The sequence below is a fragment of the Podarcis liolepis genome, assembly GCF_965112155.1.
Source record: "Podarcis liolepis genome assembly, chromosome: 5".
Lineage (NCBI taxonomy): Eukaryota > Metazoa > Chordata > Lepidosauria > Squamata > Lacertidae > Podarcis > Podarcis liolepis.
The window spans coordinates 30,127,733-30,143,928 of record NC_139556.1 but is presented as its reverse complement, the minus strand read 5'-3'; the positions used below and the strand labels follow the sequence as shown (position 1 = coordinate 30,143,928).

General features: G+C 39.2%; 1 protein-coding gene across 1 annotated transcript in view; it reads left to right on the top strand.

Annotated features, from left to right (window-relative positions):
* The window catches only part of RTKN2 (rhotekin 2), a 32,163-nt gene extending 16,997 nt beyond the window's left edge, over positions 1–15,166 (top strand). Inside the window, 7 exon segments of the mRNA XM_083502656.1 lie at positions 255–361; positions 2,718–2,787; positions 2,790–2,848; positions 7,320–7,485; positions 8,255–8,362; positions 9,960–10,404; positions 10,406–15,166. Coding sequence (XP_083358782.1) covers positions 255–361; positions 2,718–2,787; positions 2,790–2,848; positions 7,320–7,485; positions 8,255–8,362; positions 9,960–10,404; positions 10,406–10,496 — 1,046 coding nt within the window. The 3' untranslated portion in view covers positions 10,497–15,166.
* Positions 15,167–16,196: the final 1,030 nt, after the last annotated feature.

The following is a 16,196-nucleotide window of genomic DNA, read 5'->3' as shown; positions in this document are numbered from 1 at the left end:
GTTGTTGGATGCACTAGGCAATTGACCTTCTCTTTGCTGTTTTTGGCAAAGAAATCTTTGTTGTCCAAAGCGGTCTACTGTTCTTTGGTTCTCTCTAGTCCTGTGCGATGGAGATCTCATCCTGTAGTGTAATAAATTCAAATGCTGGCTCCAGTCTTTGCTCCATGTCTTGTAATCAACTATTGGTAAAAAAATAATTCCTATTGAGTAATGACTAATCTAACAATATGCAATGGTCATGACTTTCTTTTTAGAGGAATCTTCTTTTTGGCTTCCATTGTATGGCAGCCTGTGTTGTCGTCTAATTGCCCAACCATACTGCATGACCAAGGATATGATGACTGGATTTCTTAGTCAACAGGTAAATTGTATTTTTATTTTATACACACACACACACACACACACACACACACGGTTGATGTAAACATACAAAAGGTTAAAAATTGAAATGTAATGTTCAGTTTTAGCTAGGCAAACTTGTAATGCATTGTATCAGTCTTTTAAGTTGAAGCTGCATCCCCCCCGCCATAAAATATTGGTTAGAACATGCACAGATACAAAAATTCACCTCAAGAGCTAAAGGTCTCTTGCATCGCCCTAGGGAACAGTACAACCCTGTAAAATGTTGAAGGCAGCCTTGAACACAAAATGTAAATGAATTTTAGCATGATTTAAAATAAACACCACAAGCATGGGCAATAATATCCCTATAGGAAAATGATTATGCTAAAATAAAATGCAGAAGCAAAAATGGCCCCTGACTTACTGGTGTCAGTTGGCAATTGTGTCATTGTTGAGGTTGAGACTGGAAGATTGAAAGGAAAATTTGTTAGCCAGGTGATGCAGTATTATATTCATTAATGTGAAATCCTCTTTTTTTTAAAAAAAAATGGGGACTTCTGTGACATGATAACTACAATGATAAACACTGGGTTGAAAAGAAACAAATCATTAGGGTGTTGCCATTGCTAAGTGTACATTACCTTGAATAATACATCTTCCCATGTGGACTTGATGCTGGCCAGTATCACATGCACAGGGTCTTACTTTGGAGGAATTTATGTTTGTGTGTATATCAATGAATTGTTACATGCAACATGTGCTATGTTATGTTGGACACAGGTCATTTCCCTATTCTTCACAGTTTCCAATAAACATCACCATAAGCTTGACACTTGCACATAAAATGTTAGCTCTTTATGTGTATCGCTGTAGATGGAAAAATGTTTTGATACATACTTTTAAAGAAAACATTTACCCGAGTTACAGATAAATTCTTGAGGTTGCAAAACTGTTACATGTTTTGAAATGCAATAACAAAAAAGCATTTAAACATGCACCTTGATTACAGTACTTTTGTAGGGAAGATCAAGGCAGTTAACTAACAAATAGTTTAATGTTAACAAGAGTTAAATAATATTGACTAAAACGCAAAATACTATGTAAAGAAGCTTAGAATCGTTACAGTGGTCACTACGGAATTACCCTTCCTATAGGTAATGCATAAAAATATAGTTAGCCCCAGAAGCAGCTGTACTCACCCCCTGCACAGTGGAGTGTATCATCATCATCGTCGTTGTTATTATTATTATTATTATTATTATTATTTATTATGCAAAGAATCTTGGGAGCCCATGGAGACTGGGGAAGATAGATTATTCTCTGATCTTAATAATCAGAGCTCTAGTGAACAGAGCAGAAGTGTGACTGGCAAATTGAGGAAGGAATATCTGTGACTATAAAAACAGTGGCCTATTCTACCCAGAATCAATTTGCTGCCCAACATTATTGGGTAGGCAAGGGCATTTAACCATTTGGGAATCTTAAATATGTCCAATTAATGGATGTTTCATGGGCTTATTTACAGAAGTGTCTGTTCCTTTTACGACTTCTTGTTGCCACAAGTAACATTTGTGTTTACTTCCCTCTCTCATGTTTTTATACTAACTTTGTTTAGGGGGGATATTACTGCTTCTCAATTCTGAAGATCTCTTAATGGAATAAAAGTTGTTGCATCTTTATTGCCATTCAGTATTGTCTGTGAAAATTCCTAGTTGCCTAGTTTTTTTAAACAAGCTATTTTACCTAAATTATTAAGACATAAGCTAATGAGTAATCTCCAGCTGTTAAAATGCCTTGTGAATGGATGTTGGAACTTAGATACACAATGCATAAGAGCAGACTGGATTGATTGATAAATAACATAAAATGGAAATGTGTATATATAATTTATTTATAGAAAGAAGCTGCATCTAGACACATCAAAGAAGTGTTTCAGTTTAAAGCGTTGTAAATTTAAACAGGGAAAACAGGTAGAGAAAAACAGGAGTCCACTTCGCCATCAGGTGGCACAATGTTATATTGCATATACAATGCATATACAGTAAATCACTTTTTCGTTACCACTCTAGCTGAGTCCAGAGAAAGCTAAATCATGTCATTAACAGTGGTAGATTTGCATCTAAACAGTTATTTGCATAATTGATACTGTTGAGATCATTACGAAATATCACGAGATGACTAGGTAAGTCTTTAGTGATATTTGCTTTAGCCCTTGTGTGAAATTTTCTTCTCAAATTATTATATGGACAACTCCGCAATCTGAGCAGCTGAGAGGTCTCTTCTTAATGCATATTGTGTACCATTCATTATTCCCCCAAGAAAATATAGTTCGTTGGGAAGTAAAACTTATGCTAAACGTGTTTGCTTTCTTACAGCAAAAGATAGGGAATGTGACTGGATGGAGGAAACTATACTGTGTACTGAGAGGTGGCAAACTCCTTTGTTATTGACACCAGAAGAAATAGAAGCTAAAGTGGAGCCGACTTTGACAGTTTCTGTCAACAAGGTAAAATATAACATCTGCTACTCAAGCTAAGTTACAGTGCTCCTTTTGTATGTTGTTAAGCTGAACTGGAAATGCTATTTGTGTCTCAGGTGATGGAGTTCCTTCCATACCAGGTGTGGGAGCTAAGGGTAGCATTGCATGAAAGCTTCAGGGGCACAGTTTCTGAGTCTCTAATTGGAACCTCAGTTACCAATAACTGCAGCTCTTTTTGACAGTTCGTTTTGTGTTTTTTCTGCTACTAATGCAAAGATGCTTTTTAGGTCGTTGATAGTACAGCCATATACAAGTTTTGCTTTTTTGATCCATGGGGAGAGTGCCCCCTGTCATAAAGGCTCCAAATATTTTATATAAATCCATGGTTCCCAATGTAGGGAACATGCCCCACGGGGGGGGGGGGCAATTTGATTTTTAAGGGCGACAATTTGAGAATGAGTTATTAACATTAAATGGCCTTTTAGGCTTCCTCCACGTGAACAGGAGTTCACTTTTGGAATAATAAGAGTTATATATCACCGGGGTGTGTGTGTCAGGATTTTGGAGATGCTTAGGTGGGGCATGGCAAAAAAAAGGTTGGGAACCACTGATAAAAGTATATGCAAAAGACAAATGAGGAAGATTCTCTACTGTCTCCATGTCACATATGCTTAAGTACAGAATTTAAAACCTAGTTTTTGGCTCAGTTCTTTCTTTCTTTCTTTCTTTCTTTCTTTCTTTCTTTCTTTCTTTTTCTTTTTCTTTTTCTTTTTCTTTTTCTTTTTCTTTTTCTTTTTCTTTTTCTTTTTCTTTTTCTTTTTCTCATACACCAGTAACCAACAGGATACTGGAAGGCATCATACATATCTATTCATGTGTATCTAGGAGAGATGATTTAGATAGGAATGGGGCACACTACATGCATGCTTCCTTCCTTCACTAATTGTGGGAAAGAACTGTGCAGTTGGTTCACTCGTGTGGTTTCTATATTCAACCTGTCCTAAAGTGCTATAGGAAGAGGTTTCAGGGAAGCAGCACCCATACTACTGCTAGGTAAGTGTGAATGGTAGGACTTGAACACAGCAACTTTCCAGTACTGAGGTGGTATAATTGGAAACCTCTGTGCTAGAATATCCTGCCTGAGTGAACCATGTGAGGACAGATAACTAAACTATAGATTGAGCAACATCTTTCAAGATGTTTAATCCAAGGAGCTAACAAGTTATTGACTTCCATAAATTTTGCATAGTACTGGTTGATCAAATCTATTCACGTTTCTTCAGAAGCAAGTCCACTTTGTTCAATGGGGCTTACTCCCCAGTCAGTGAGTTTAGGATTGCAACCTCAGTCTCCACTTAATTGAAAGACCTAGCATACACTGCCACACCTTAAGCTGTTTGTTTAGTCTCTGGGAGACAAGTGTATTCACTATTTCTTAGTCAAAAGTGGGGACAGTACTGTGTCAAAGGACTGACAGTACATTTAGACCTGCATGTTATGCTGGAGAGAGCTTGTGGGCACTTTAAATAGCATGCTTAATATGCAGTTCCTTGGATACATCCCATCTGTTGCATAATGTATTACCGCTTCAGAAACATACCGACCTATTACTGCTGAAGTTAGCATCTTCCATCACTTAAATAATCAAATGAAGTATAAAATGTCTCTTACTTGAGAATCACTTTTGTTTTATAAATGCATTTGCGGCATAAGATACATAGCAAACACTAAATGAACTTATGTCACTGGGTTGCTTCAAGTTCTAACCTGTCAAATGTAAATCTATTTGACTTAATTTTATACTGGTATCTATGGTTACCTGCATTAATAGGACACAGCATTTATGGATGAATTACTTAATCTCCTATTTTTAGAATGAAAAATTTAAATGAGCAAATTCATCAGATATGCTACAAACAGCTGTGTTTGTATTTCAAACAGCTCCTCCGGTATTTTTTAAAATGTACCCCATCAATAATATTTTGCAGATTTTTCAAAGACTTGTCAGCCCTGGAATTCCGCACCCCTACCCCCATGACAATATATGCGACTTACTTTTCCTAGTTACATATTTAATCTTTACTGGTGTGAACTGACAGACATTCCACAGAAAAGGGGATGTGTAGATGTGTGTTTGAAGTGAAATGGGATTAAATAAGAACAGAGAAGTCCTCCTGTCTATATAACTACAGTAGTAGGTTTCTTGGCTTTATAAAGAGATGGGTTTAACGTCTGTTTTCTTGTGAAGAAGGTTTATTTTTGTTTTGCAATGGTGAGATAGTTGGATGACATGAATTACCAAAAAAAAAAAATTGTATGTGGCTGAGATAATTAGGTTGCAGTCTTGTTCAATTCAATGTGGTAAATTTGATTGCAATCAATGGGGTATTGGGCACATGAAACCATTTGTGGAATTGCAACCTAATTTTAAATAGGTCTCAAAGCATGCATCACTTAATCAGAATAACTATTGTTGGCATTCGTGCGTCTCAAGAGACAATGGAGTGTGCCCCTGGGGGTGAAGTCCAACCGTGCATTAGCAGCACTGAAGTGAACTCCCTGGGGTGTAAGCCTGAGCAGTGTGCTTGGAGGTCCTGGCCTGCCCATGTGACAAGACCCACCCCTCACCCTCACTGATGTGGTCCAAAGGAAAGTAGAGCAATATAGTTGGCACCAGCTTGGCTGCAGGAGTTGTCTTTTAAAGGTGTGTTCTTAACTGAATGTGAAGGTCACACTGGCTGCATAAGAGCACTGCCTTTCTGTGAGAATCTTGGCTAATGTTTAAATGGCCCAGCTGCGTGGGCAAGGTCTGATCATGTTGGCCCAGACCACAAAATCAATGCAGACTCCAGGGTTGGGGTCCATATTATCAGCTCTCACCTGCATGACTAGGGTGGTGGGTTGTTTTTTTAATTCAGGTAATTCTATTTTAGCCTTCATCTGTGCCACCACACAGCTATTCCCAGAGCAGCTCACAGATCAAAGATTAAAAAATATTGTAACCAGAAATACACTAACTAATGGTAAAATAGCAAAACCAGAGCCAAGTACAAGTAAAAGCTGCTAGTTCAAACAACATCTAAAAAGCCTGCATACATAAAAAGATATTTTACCTGGTACTGAAAGAGCAATAGGAACTGCCAGGCAATATGCCAAGAGAGGCACTCTGAAGATGGAGGCGAATCACTGAAAGGCCCCACCTGCCTTGCCTCTGACAGTAGGAGAACTCACAATGGAACCCTTGGAGAACACCTGGGCAGGTCCAAGTGGGAGCAAACAGTTCTTGTAGTACATTGTAAAGAGCATTATCACAGATGGTGTTCCAGTTGTAAAGGAGCGGGTAATGGAAAATGTGTCCAGGCAAGCAGGGTAACTTCTGTGGGAAAATGTTTTATAGCTTTAAACAATCTGTGACCCTCCAAGTGTTGTCAGACTCCAGTATGGGCAATGGTTGGGGATGATAGGAGTTGTAGTTCAGCAGCATCTGGAGGGCTACAGGTTAGCCACTCCTGCTCTAAACAGTGACTGAAATCCAGAGTGCAAACGGAGCTGCCCCTGCTCTACTCACATCCTCAAGAGTGGCTTTTCAGGCGATGGAATGAGCTGCGGAAGAAATGGATAAAGCAGTAAACTTAACTGTGCAAATGGACTCTCCCCGCCCCCCCCAATGCTTCTCTGGATACTACTCAGTTTATGTACCTCTTTGAATTTGGTCAGTTTCTCTTGAATAAATCTGTCATTGCAAAATGTAACTGATTGCAAAGAAGGGGGGAAGAGGAGCTCTAATTGACATCTCAAAATCTCTTGGTTGACAGACTTTAGGAAATCACAGAAAATTTGGTTGCAACAATGCAGTTAGACTGTAGGTGTACTGGGCAGTTTAAAGAGCTCCAGTTTCTCCATTGTTGCTGCAAATATATGTTTAAAATAGTGCTGAAGCCAGTTCAGGAGGTGAAACTGGTATTGGTGTTCTTAACAAGTACAAGACATGAAGACAGAGTAGTTCAAGGATATGCCAGTGAGTAGATGGGAACATCGTACAGGTTACTTGGGAAAAGTTTGTCCATATGATAATTCAATCAGGTCAGCAACAGATATCACTTTAATTGATACCGAATGATTTCTCTTACTCTCTTAATTTAACTGATGTGAAATATGCCTCAATTTTCTGAATCTCAGCAATCTAAAAAGCAATCCCGTTTAGAACCATCCAAATGATGTCTCCTCCTGCCCATTATGAAATATGTTCTAAATATGCCTACTTTAATGCATACCTTTTTAATTTGAGTTCTTCTTTAAGCAGAATTAATTTCCATATAACATCACCTTGAAAATTGCAGTCATGGAACTAAATAGTACCTAGCTGACAACTGTCAAGTAACCTATGATTTTTCTATTTGATTAAAGTTGTGTGTGTGTGTGTGTGTGAGAGAGAGAGAGAGAGAGAGAGAGAGAGAGAGAACATTATAGTTTCACTCTGTATTTATATAACATTTAGGAAACCAGAATTCGTGCTGTGGATAAAGATACCCCGATAAACTCCAATAACTTTTCTGTTATCAACCCTGAGGCTGGTGAAACTGTGACTCAGATTTTTGCAGTTGAAAGCCGGGAAGACCTTTATAACTGGATGGAAGCTTTCTGGCAGCACTTCTATGACTTCAGTAAGTAGCACCGTCTCCTTTTGTACAGGAGTGCCTATGTATGTTCAAAGAATGCACTGAACATTTTGAACTCACATTGCATAACAATCCTGTCATTTGCAAGTAGAATAAAATAAAAAAGCTCTCTGTTCTCCAGCACATTAGGTAGTATGTTCTTCAGAGGAAGAGCAGGAAATCTTTTAACTTTGATAATCTGATCCTTCATTGCTTTATTCCCTTGATATTCTGGAGGCTTGGAAAGAAGACAATTGGGAAACCATCTATTGGGGAAATGTTTCAGCGGGGTGGTATAAAAGTTTCCTATGTGTTCCTCCCTCCCCCAAATACATCTCATAACTGTTTATACTGCTGAGCAGAGCCTTCTACTGAGGTTTCAGTGCGCCTCTTCTTCCCCTTCCATCACAGTGATTTGCAATAAAATAAATGAATATTTATGTCAAGCTGAAATATCTGACAGTAACAGTATTAAGGTATAAATTGTAAAGATTGGGACTTGGTCATGCTGTGAGAATTGATTGTCTTGTTCCCATGTTGGAAGCCTGAGAAATCCTAGCTTATTTTGCCACTGCAAAGGTATAGTACTTGCTTGAGAGATTATGGCATTATTGGAAGCGTCCAGATCTTCGTCAGCTAGCAATCTGGAGTAATTGTGAAAGAGTTAATGCAGCATTTATGAAACAGTTCCCGATTTGGGGCATTATTAACCAGATAAAATTACAAAAAGTGGAGTATTTTGACTTCCTCTCATTGCTTTCTGATTTCCTTTTAGGCCAGTGGAAACACTGTTGTGAAGAATTCATGAAAATTGAGATTATGTCACCACGGAAACCACCATTGTTCTTGACGAAAGAGGCTACTTCAGTTTACCAAGATATGAGTAAGTGGGAGATAGCAGGGTATTTGAAGCAACACTGGACACAACCTATTGTGCCTCTGTTTTATAATCTGTGTGGAGGTTGAATCAATTTCTGTTCTTGCATAACTCTCATCCCCCCCCCCCAGTGAAGGAGGAATCCAACCTTTTTCCCCCACCTGAGCCCTCTACATGTTTCCAAAATCTGTTCTCATGGGGTTCTCCAAACCTTGGGAGCAGATTTTGTGGCTGCACACAGGGCTGCCCCACTCAGTTCAACCCTGTGCACAATTAACTGACAGTAAGTCCTGTTGTTCTTAGGCTGGATAACTGTTTGGCAGTAACTGATAATTTTGCATGATATCTGCAGTTTGGTAAATTTCTTGTTCTCTAGTTTACTATGTATAATGTTTCGACTGGTAAGATCCATCTTGACCAAGCAGAGTGGCTAAGATGCTGTGCAATAAATTGGGGGTTCCTGGTTTGAATTCCAAGTCCGCCTTCACTCATACAATCACAGAGTTGTAGAGTTGGAGGGGATCCCAAGGGCCGTCTGGTCCAAACTCCTCAATGCAGAAATCACAGGTAAAGAATCCCAGACAGATGGCCATCCAATCTCTGTTTAAAAACTTCCAGTGAAGGAGGATCCACCACCTTCTAAGGTAAACTGTTCCACTGGTGAACAGCTCTTAATGCTAGAAAGTTCTTCCTAATGTTTAGTTGGAATCTCCTTTCTTATCATTCGAATCCTCACTGGGGTGTTGTAGGCAAGGCATTCTCTCCCATTGTCTGATCCCTCATTTGGGTTGTTATATACATGTGAAGTAGTATTATTGTTTCTGGATGCTTCTGTTCCAGCTATATTATAAGAACACCCCATTTGCCTCTGCTGGTAAGAGGATTGGAACCATCTTTCTGATCAGTCTAAAATTACCTGACTCTTCTAGGACATGTTATGAATAAAATTGACTTTGCAGCTGACTAGCAGTAGAAAATAATGGTTTGCTCCCAAGCCCAGCAACAGTTTGTTGACCCCCTGCCCTTGAGGCTGTAAAAATGGTTATATTGATTACTGTGCTGTGCATTGAAACAGTCTAGAAGCAGACTAATATTTGAACAGTGTTTTAAGTGGCCACAAGTAAATCAAGAGTCAAATATGGAGGTACAGCATGAAAGTTGCATTGTAGTTTTTAAAGAAAACGAGTAATAAACCACATTTATACTCTTCAAAATGAAAGGAGGTTCTTGGGTAGGCACTGGCATTCAATATAATCTCCTTGCTCCCTGGACAGTGCTAAGAATTCAGTAAAAATTAATGAAGATCCACAATAGTTTAACCTCCTGCTGCTGATGTTACAAGGTAAAGTATTCCACCTAATGAAGCCTGCTGTACAGTGAACAGTAAAGCCATAATTGGCTGCGTTCATAATATTATGGTGTGTGTTTTGTTGATGTGTAAAAGTACAGGACTTTCTGCTGCCCAGGACAATTTTAGGGTCTTGTTTTCCATAAAGGAGTGCATGTTTTTATATCGTCGTGGTAAGGTTTAAACACTGGGCTCAACAATGCAGCTAAGTATCAATGTAATAAGAATTTTATATTGTCTTTTAAAATGTGATAGGCATTGATTCCCCAGTAAAACACGAAGCGTTCCCTGATACAGTGCAACGAAAAGTTGAGGAAGTCAATGGGGAGCTGCCGATTGGCCAACAAGAACATTTGCCACCTTCATGGGCAGCCATGTTTGACGGTTCTCACCACATGCTTGTGCAGAAAAGCCTGCTTCCAGGAGCAAAAGAAGAGGCCATAAGCCCTAGTGAAGGGAAGGGCAAGAAGAGAAGAGCACCCCTTCCACCATCTGATAAGCCGCCATATACCACAGGAGCACAGACAATGCCAGATCAATTGGGCAAGGAAAACATCTGGAATAATTCTCATAAGAACAGTTCTCCTGATTCCATCTCGTCTTCTGTTCCTCACTTCAAACAACCTATTGCAGCTCCCCGCAGACCAACTCCTTGGCAGAAAGGTACCTTCGCTGACAGTGAAAATCCTGCCAATTCAGGTTGATAATAGCGACAAACCCATTCCTGCTCCTAGGCAGAAGTTGGTCAAAGAGATGCTTGAGCCTAGAATCTGTTTTCATTCGCAGGTGTAGGACTGATGCTTGGTTTTCTCCGAATTACGGGGGCAAAGGGAGTGTTGGCCATGTTCACTGTCTGTCTTTCACCAGAGTTCCTGAAGTGTTAACATATTTATTTTCAACACACAGCCAGGTGATTGAGATTATAGCATCCTGTCCCCAAATTGTGCTCTGCTTGACATCGCCAGTGTGTAAAGAGATTCCTCAACAAAGATACAAATCAGCAGGGTTGTTTTTTTAATGATGGAGAACCTTCTGATAGACTTAAACTGTTCTCCCCCCCCCCCCAAAATATGTATGATCTTTAATAACTCAACACATACATCTCCCCCAGATTGCATTTCAAATATCCTATCTCAAATTTACGACAGGTTTTTGAGCAGGCACTTAACTTGAGGAGAATAAAATTATTCCTTGTGTTGTCAGTATTAACCACAGATGCTGTTGGCCTCTGCCCATAGAAGTCTATGGGACCAGTCTCTAGACCCTCACAGTAATAGGAATGTCTCTTCATGAATGGTCTTACAAAAGAGTTTAAAGAAAATAAAGTACCTGTAGGCCTGCTTGTTTACTACCCCATCCTCCTGTGAAGCTCTTTTGTTCTTGCCCCCTTCCTCTAGCTTTAACCCTCCCCTGCCCAAGTGACACACAGCTAGAGTTTGTAAGGCGTTTCCCATAGTGCTTCCAAAGTCAGGTGAATTGTGCAGTGTCAGATGCGATTTGAAATCCCTGTGGGAGCGACCTGTAATAAAACTCATTCCCTTGCCCATTCCCCCAGGGCACTGTACTACAGTTCTAGTCAGTCAGGATTTCCCAGGTTCTGTAGCTGGGCTTACCTGGTAATTTAAGCATATGCAGAATCTTCTAGTCTTTCATTTAAAAAACAACAACAACCTTTTATTGCTTTATTAGCACAGTGAACAAGTATCTCTTAGACTTACATTTCTTAGATATATTCTCTTTATTTTCCTGGTTTTGTTTGTGCAATAGTAATCCTGAATATGAGGTAGCTGTGTACGCGTAAGTGCTGGGCTGAGACAGTAGTCAAGTCCACTGTTCTTAGACATTTGAAGACCCCCAATGCCAGTTTGGGCTGTTAATGTTTTCTGTTGTATTCTAAAATGACAGCATCAGAATTCACTCCTCATTGACGGATGGGAGAGAAACTTCTTTCTTTAGTATTTTAGATAATAACATTTAGATAACAACCCTACCATTCTGTGATCTATGTCTGAATTGTAGAAAGCAACACACATTCATATCTGCAGGAAAAGAGATTCTGCATTGCAAGCAGAAACTAGGTAGAGGAAATGAACACACATTTTCAGATAAAATTGATTTCCCCGCCCCAGAACAATAAGCTTAAACTGAAACTGAGGGTGTGTATAAATTTGAAAGGTGTTTTAAAATTTCTAAATATATCTTGGCCTGTTTAAAATCCTAATGTTTTCCTCTTCAAGTGTTTGAATTTGAATGCAAAAATGGCAGCTTCTTTTTAGTTAGACTGGATTGTATGAGTTATGTTAGGTTACAAGATTTTACTGTGTGTTAACGTCTTAATGAAATCTGATCTGGTACGGTTTTAACCTATGTATTAGTTCATTGCATTGTGAAGTTGTGTAACATAGAAAGTACATTATATAGTTTGGAGGAGCTATAATTTCAGGATCACCTGTTTTATTTTTTAGCTACTCTTAGAGGAACAGAATAAAGATAATGTAGCAGAGGGTTAGTATGACATTAATGCTCTCTAATCCCTTAATGAGTATAGCAGAATCCTTTTAATTGGCATATTTCTGTTAGCAGTAGGGGAGTGCCAATTAAGCAATCTTCTCAATTTTAAGACTCTCAGGAATATGCTGAGCTTATTGATATTTGCTTTTTATTCCATGCCTTGAACTACAGATTAGTAATGTGCAAAGCATTCCAAATTCCTACATCTTTATTTGATTAGCAAGCCACACTAGCACAGTGAAGCTCCATGAAATATGTCCATAGAGGATGCCTTGATTTAGCAAATGCAGTTCTAAAGCATTTGTGACTGTGACTGAACTTGCAAGACAGCTCTTAGCCACAGAGTTTATCCTCTGAAGTTAATTAAATTGAATTTTTATCCACATTGTCAAACCATTGTATCTTCCTATCAGGGGAGGGGCAGCTCCTCATGCAGAAACTGTACAAAATTCGTAGGGAGGAAATCACCGTTCCTTCTTGATGTATTTTCAGAACCTCAAAACATGGCTGAATGGGAGCAAAATAATTGGCTCCCATTCTTCTTCTTTGGCCATTTGACATGTACACCATCTTGAAAAAAGCAATAGCTTCCCTAAGATTTATAAACATTTAGATCTTTGGAAGTAGCTGGTCCCATTAGATAATTAAGGAACAATCTGGGGTGGTGTTACAGTGGCACAATCTAAGCAAAGGGGAGGCGCTGGTGCTCTCATTGCAATCCCTGAAGCTCTATGGACTTCTGGGGCACAGATGATGGGGCAGACTTGCATTTAAAGGCACAGATCTGCCTGTGTAGCTTGGTCCTCAGACGTTACTGTGGGGAGAGCTCAAGTGGTAAGCTTGAATCTGCCACCTCGAACCCTTTTGTAATAGGGAGAGGAGCATCTGATCTAGACTGTGACATCTTTATTTAACCATTGGGATCTCTGTGACCCCTCGGACCGATTCTTGGAAAAAAATGTGAGATTTGGATGCAGCATTTGGGGTGCAGGGAGAGAAAAGAAGAAACCCTTGCAACACGGTTTGAATCAGATGTGACCCCTTCCCTGTGGTGAGGCACTAGGTATGGGGTGCATATGTGCTGGGATCTCATGCTGGGATCTCTGCCTGATAAATAGCAGTCTCCACAGGCCTACAGAGAGCTTCATGCAAGTGGCATCTTGCTCATGGACCTCAATAGCAAGGAGAGAACAGAGTCCCCAGAATGGCTGGGATCGGAGCTATTCTTCCTCAATTAGAGATGCAATAAACACCCTTAGGTATTGCACTTCTCATCCAGCTGCCTCCTTGAGGCAGAAAGAATGCCACAGTACCCTTTCTGTACCTGGGAAAGATTGATGTAGCTCCATTAAGGCTGCAAGAGGTAGCGACTACCTTCACTTCTCAGGACAAAGGGTGTGTGGATGCAGTTGCAGTTGCGACTGTTGGTCCTTAAAGTGCTAGGTGAGATCACAGCAAAAAAATCCTTTCCTGGTACTTTGCGCTTCCCAGGAACTGAGTGGTGCATCACTGTCATTTCTCTAGAATCAAGAGTGGGAGAAGTTCAAGCACGGTTGTAGTAGGCAGAAGGGAGGTTTCAGATGTGATTTGCAGGGCTGGTATGAGTCATGTGTGCTTTTGGGCATAGTCTAGTTCATAGCATAAGAAATCAAATTCAATAAATTTCCCTGTAGTGGAATTCTAGTAATTCTTATTCACCATGAGACATGTTCAGATGGAAAACTGACGGTGCATTTTTGCCTGGAAGAGGGATACCCTGGATTTATTTTCATGCCTTTCTATATCTATCAGCCAATGTCCAGCAAGAAGTGCCAGGGAAGCAAAGTAGTGCCGCCAACTTCTTCGCGCTTTATTATTTTCCCAAACAGCTAATGCCTACAGGTATGATATTGGCTCCAGGGTAGCCTCATTTTGCCCATGTACAGTTGAGCCAGGGTGGGGTGTGTGTGTGTGTGTGTGTGTGTGTGTGTGTGTGTGTATGACTTGGATTGCAGGGAATCTCACTTCAAATCTGTGCTCACCCATGAAGCACAATGGGTGAGGTGAGCCCAGTCTCTCTCTCCAAACTTATCTTCACAGGGCTGTTGTGAGAATAAATGGGATGATCCTCAAACACACAACTGCAAGATCATTGGAGAGAGAATGGAATAAAAAAAAATGATAGATAGCAATGCTGTCTAATAATCTCTCATACCGTATTGAAAGTTCCTCAATTTGTCCCCCTGCCCCCTTTGATCAAGCTCTAAAGGAATAATTTTACATACGCATGTCCATCACTCACAATCTTACCCCGCAGTGGCTTACTGCATGATGACAGCTGAACATGTGAACTGCCCCCATTTCAAAAAGAGACACTCCTCCATTGTCTCTCGAGACAGGCGGATACCAACCACAACAATATTTGAGATGATTTTATATGAAGGCTTACTCTGCGGGGTTTGATCTGTGTCTTGTTGCTTGATGTTGCACTTGAGCTGAATGTGCATCTCTTAAGTCTCTCTAATTGCAATCAACTTTGAAGTAAGGGGAGGGCAAACGACATTAGCTGTGGAAGTGGAACCTCACCCTGCCTAGAACTTGCAGTTAATCATGCCTCATCACTATTGCATGTGCAAACTGTTAATAATGCCTTGGGTGCTCTGTTAAAGGTTCAACGATGTAGGTGGAGTTACTATTTGTGTGAGGCTTTTTAAAAAACTTATTTAATTTGTTTACATGTTTTAATTATGTTTGGGAGTAATATGCTTCCATTTCCCACTAATGCTAAGTGGATAGTTTTGTACTTGAAATGCCTGTGAATGACCTGGTAGATACTGGTTTTGCTGCTAAATGTGTATTGTTTTTTTATTCCAAGGTATGTCAGACTTAAAAAAAAAAGAATTATGACAAATGTAGAAACTTAAATGTTGTATAAAACAAGTATGAACAATAAACTTCTGTGTTTTTTATAAGACTGACTGCTGTGTTTCATTGAGCACATGGATTGATAATATGGACAGATTAGCTACATACGAATGAATTGCATGTCGACGCAAAATAAGAATGGATAAATATGAAGAAATCTGGAACAAATATTTAAGCAATAAGGCGGATAGTGGTAGGAAGTGGGGAGGAGAGAGACGTGAGAAAATATTGTTAAAAAAGGTGTAGTCATAGGTATGTTATTATTGTTATTGTGGTTTTTGTTGTATGTGTCTTTTGCAGTTGATGTTTGTATCAAAAAAATGATTAAATTTTATATATATATATATATATATATATATATATATATATATATATATATATATATATATATATATACACATATACTGACTGACTGCTGTGTTGGTCTCTAAGAAAGAGGGAACAGGGAGATCTAAAATGGTGCTCTTTTCTTGGAGTAATTGTGTTGGTGGAGCAAGGCTTTTTTTTAATTTTTAAAGTATCCCAGCTTTCCTAATCAATGCAGTTGGCCCAATAAAATACATCATTTTGACTCTGACCTATGGTTTTGTTTTGTTTTCAAGTACATTTATAGAATTATAAGTCATGCTTCCCTGACCTTTTATGAAATAAAAGAACTATTTTGGGCTTAGCTAATTTCTTAAACTGTACAATCTGCTGAGTAGATCCCCTGGGCTAGAACTGAAGAGTAAACAGTATGTTGGCCTCGCTGTAACAACAAGGCAAAGAGATAAAGCTATCCAATAGTAAATGTTAATTACATTTCTAATAGTCTGACTATAAGCCATTATGGTGCTAAAAAAAGGAAATATTCATAAAAGTAATTGGACATATTATGTAAACTGACATTCATTTCACTTTAGCATACTTCAGTGAGCACAATATTCTCTGGCTGTTCTGCTGTTTTCTAAATTCTCCAAGGTACGCAAAGGGGCATTGAACAAATAAGCATTTCATATAATTTAGCCAGGGTTTTAAATTTTTATCCTGCCTTTTAGATTTGCTACAATTGAATGGTTAAGTGTGGGGTGTGTGTGT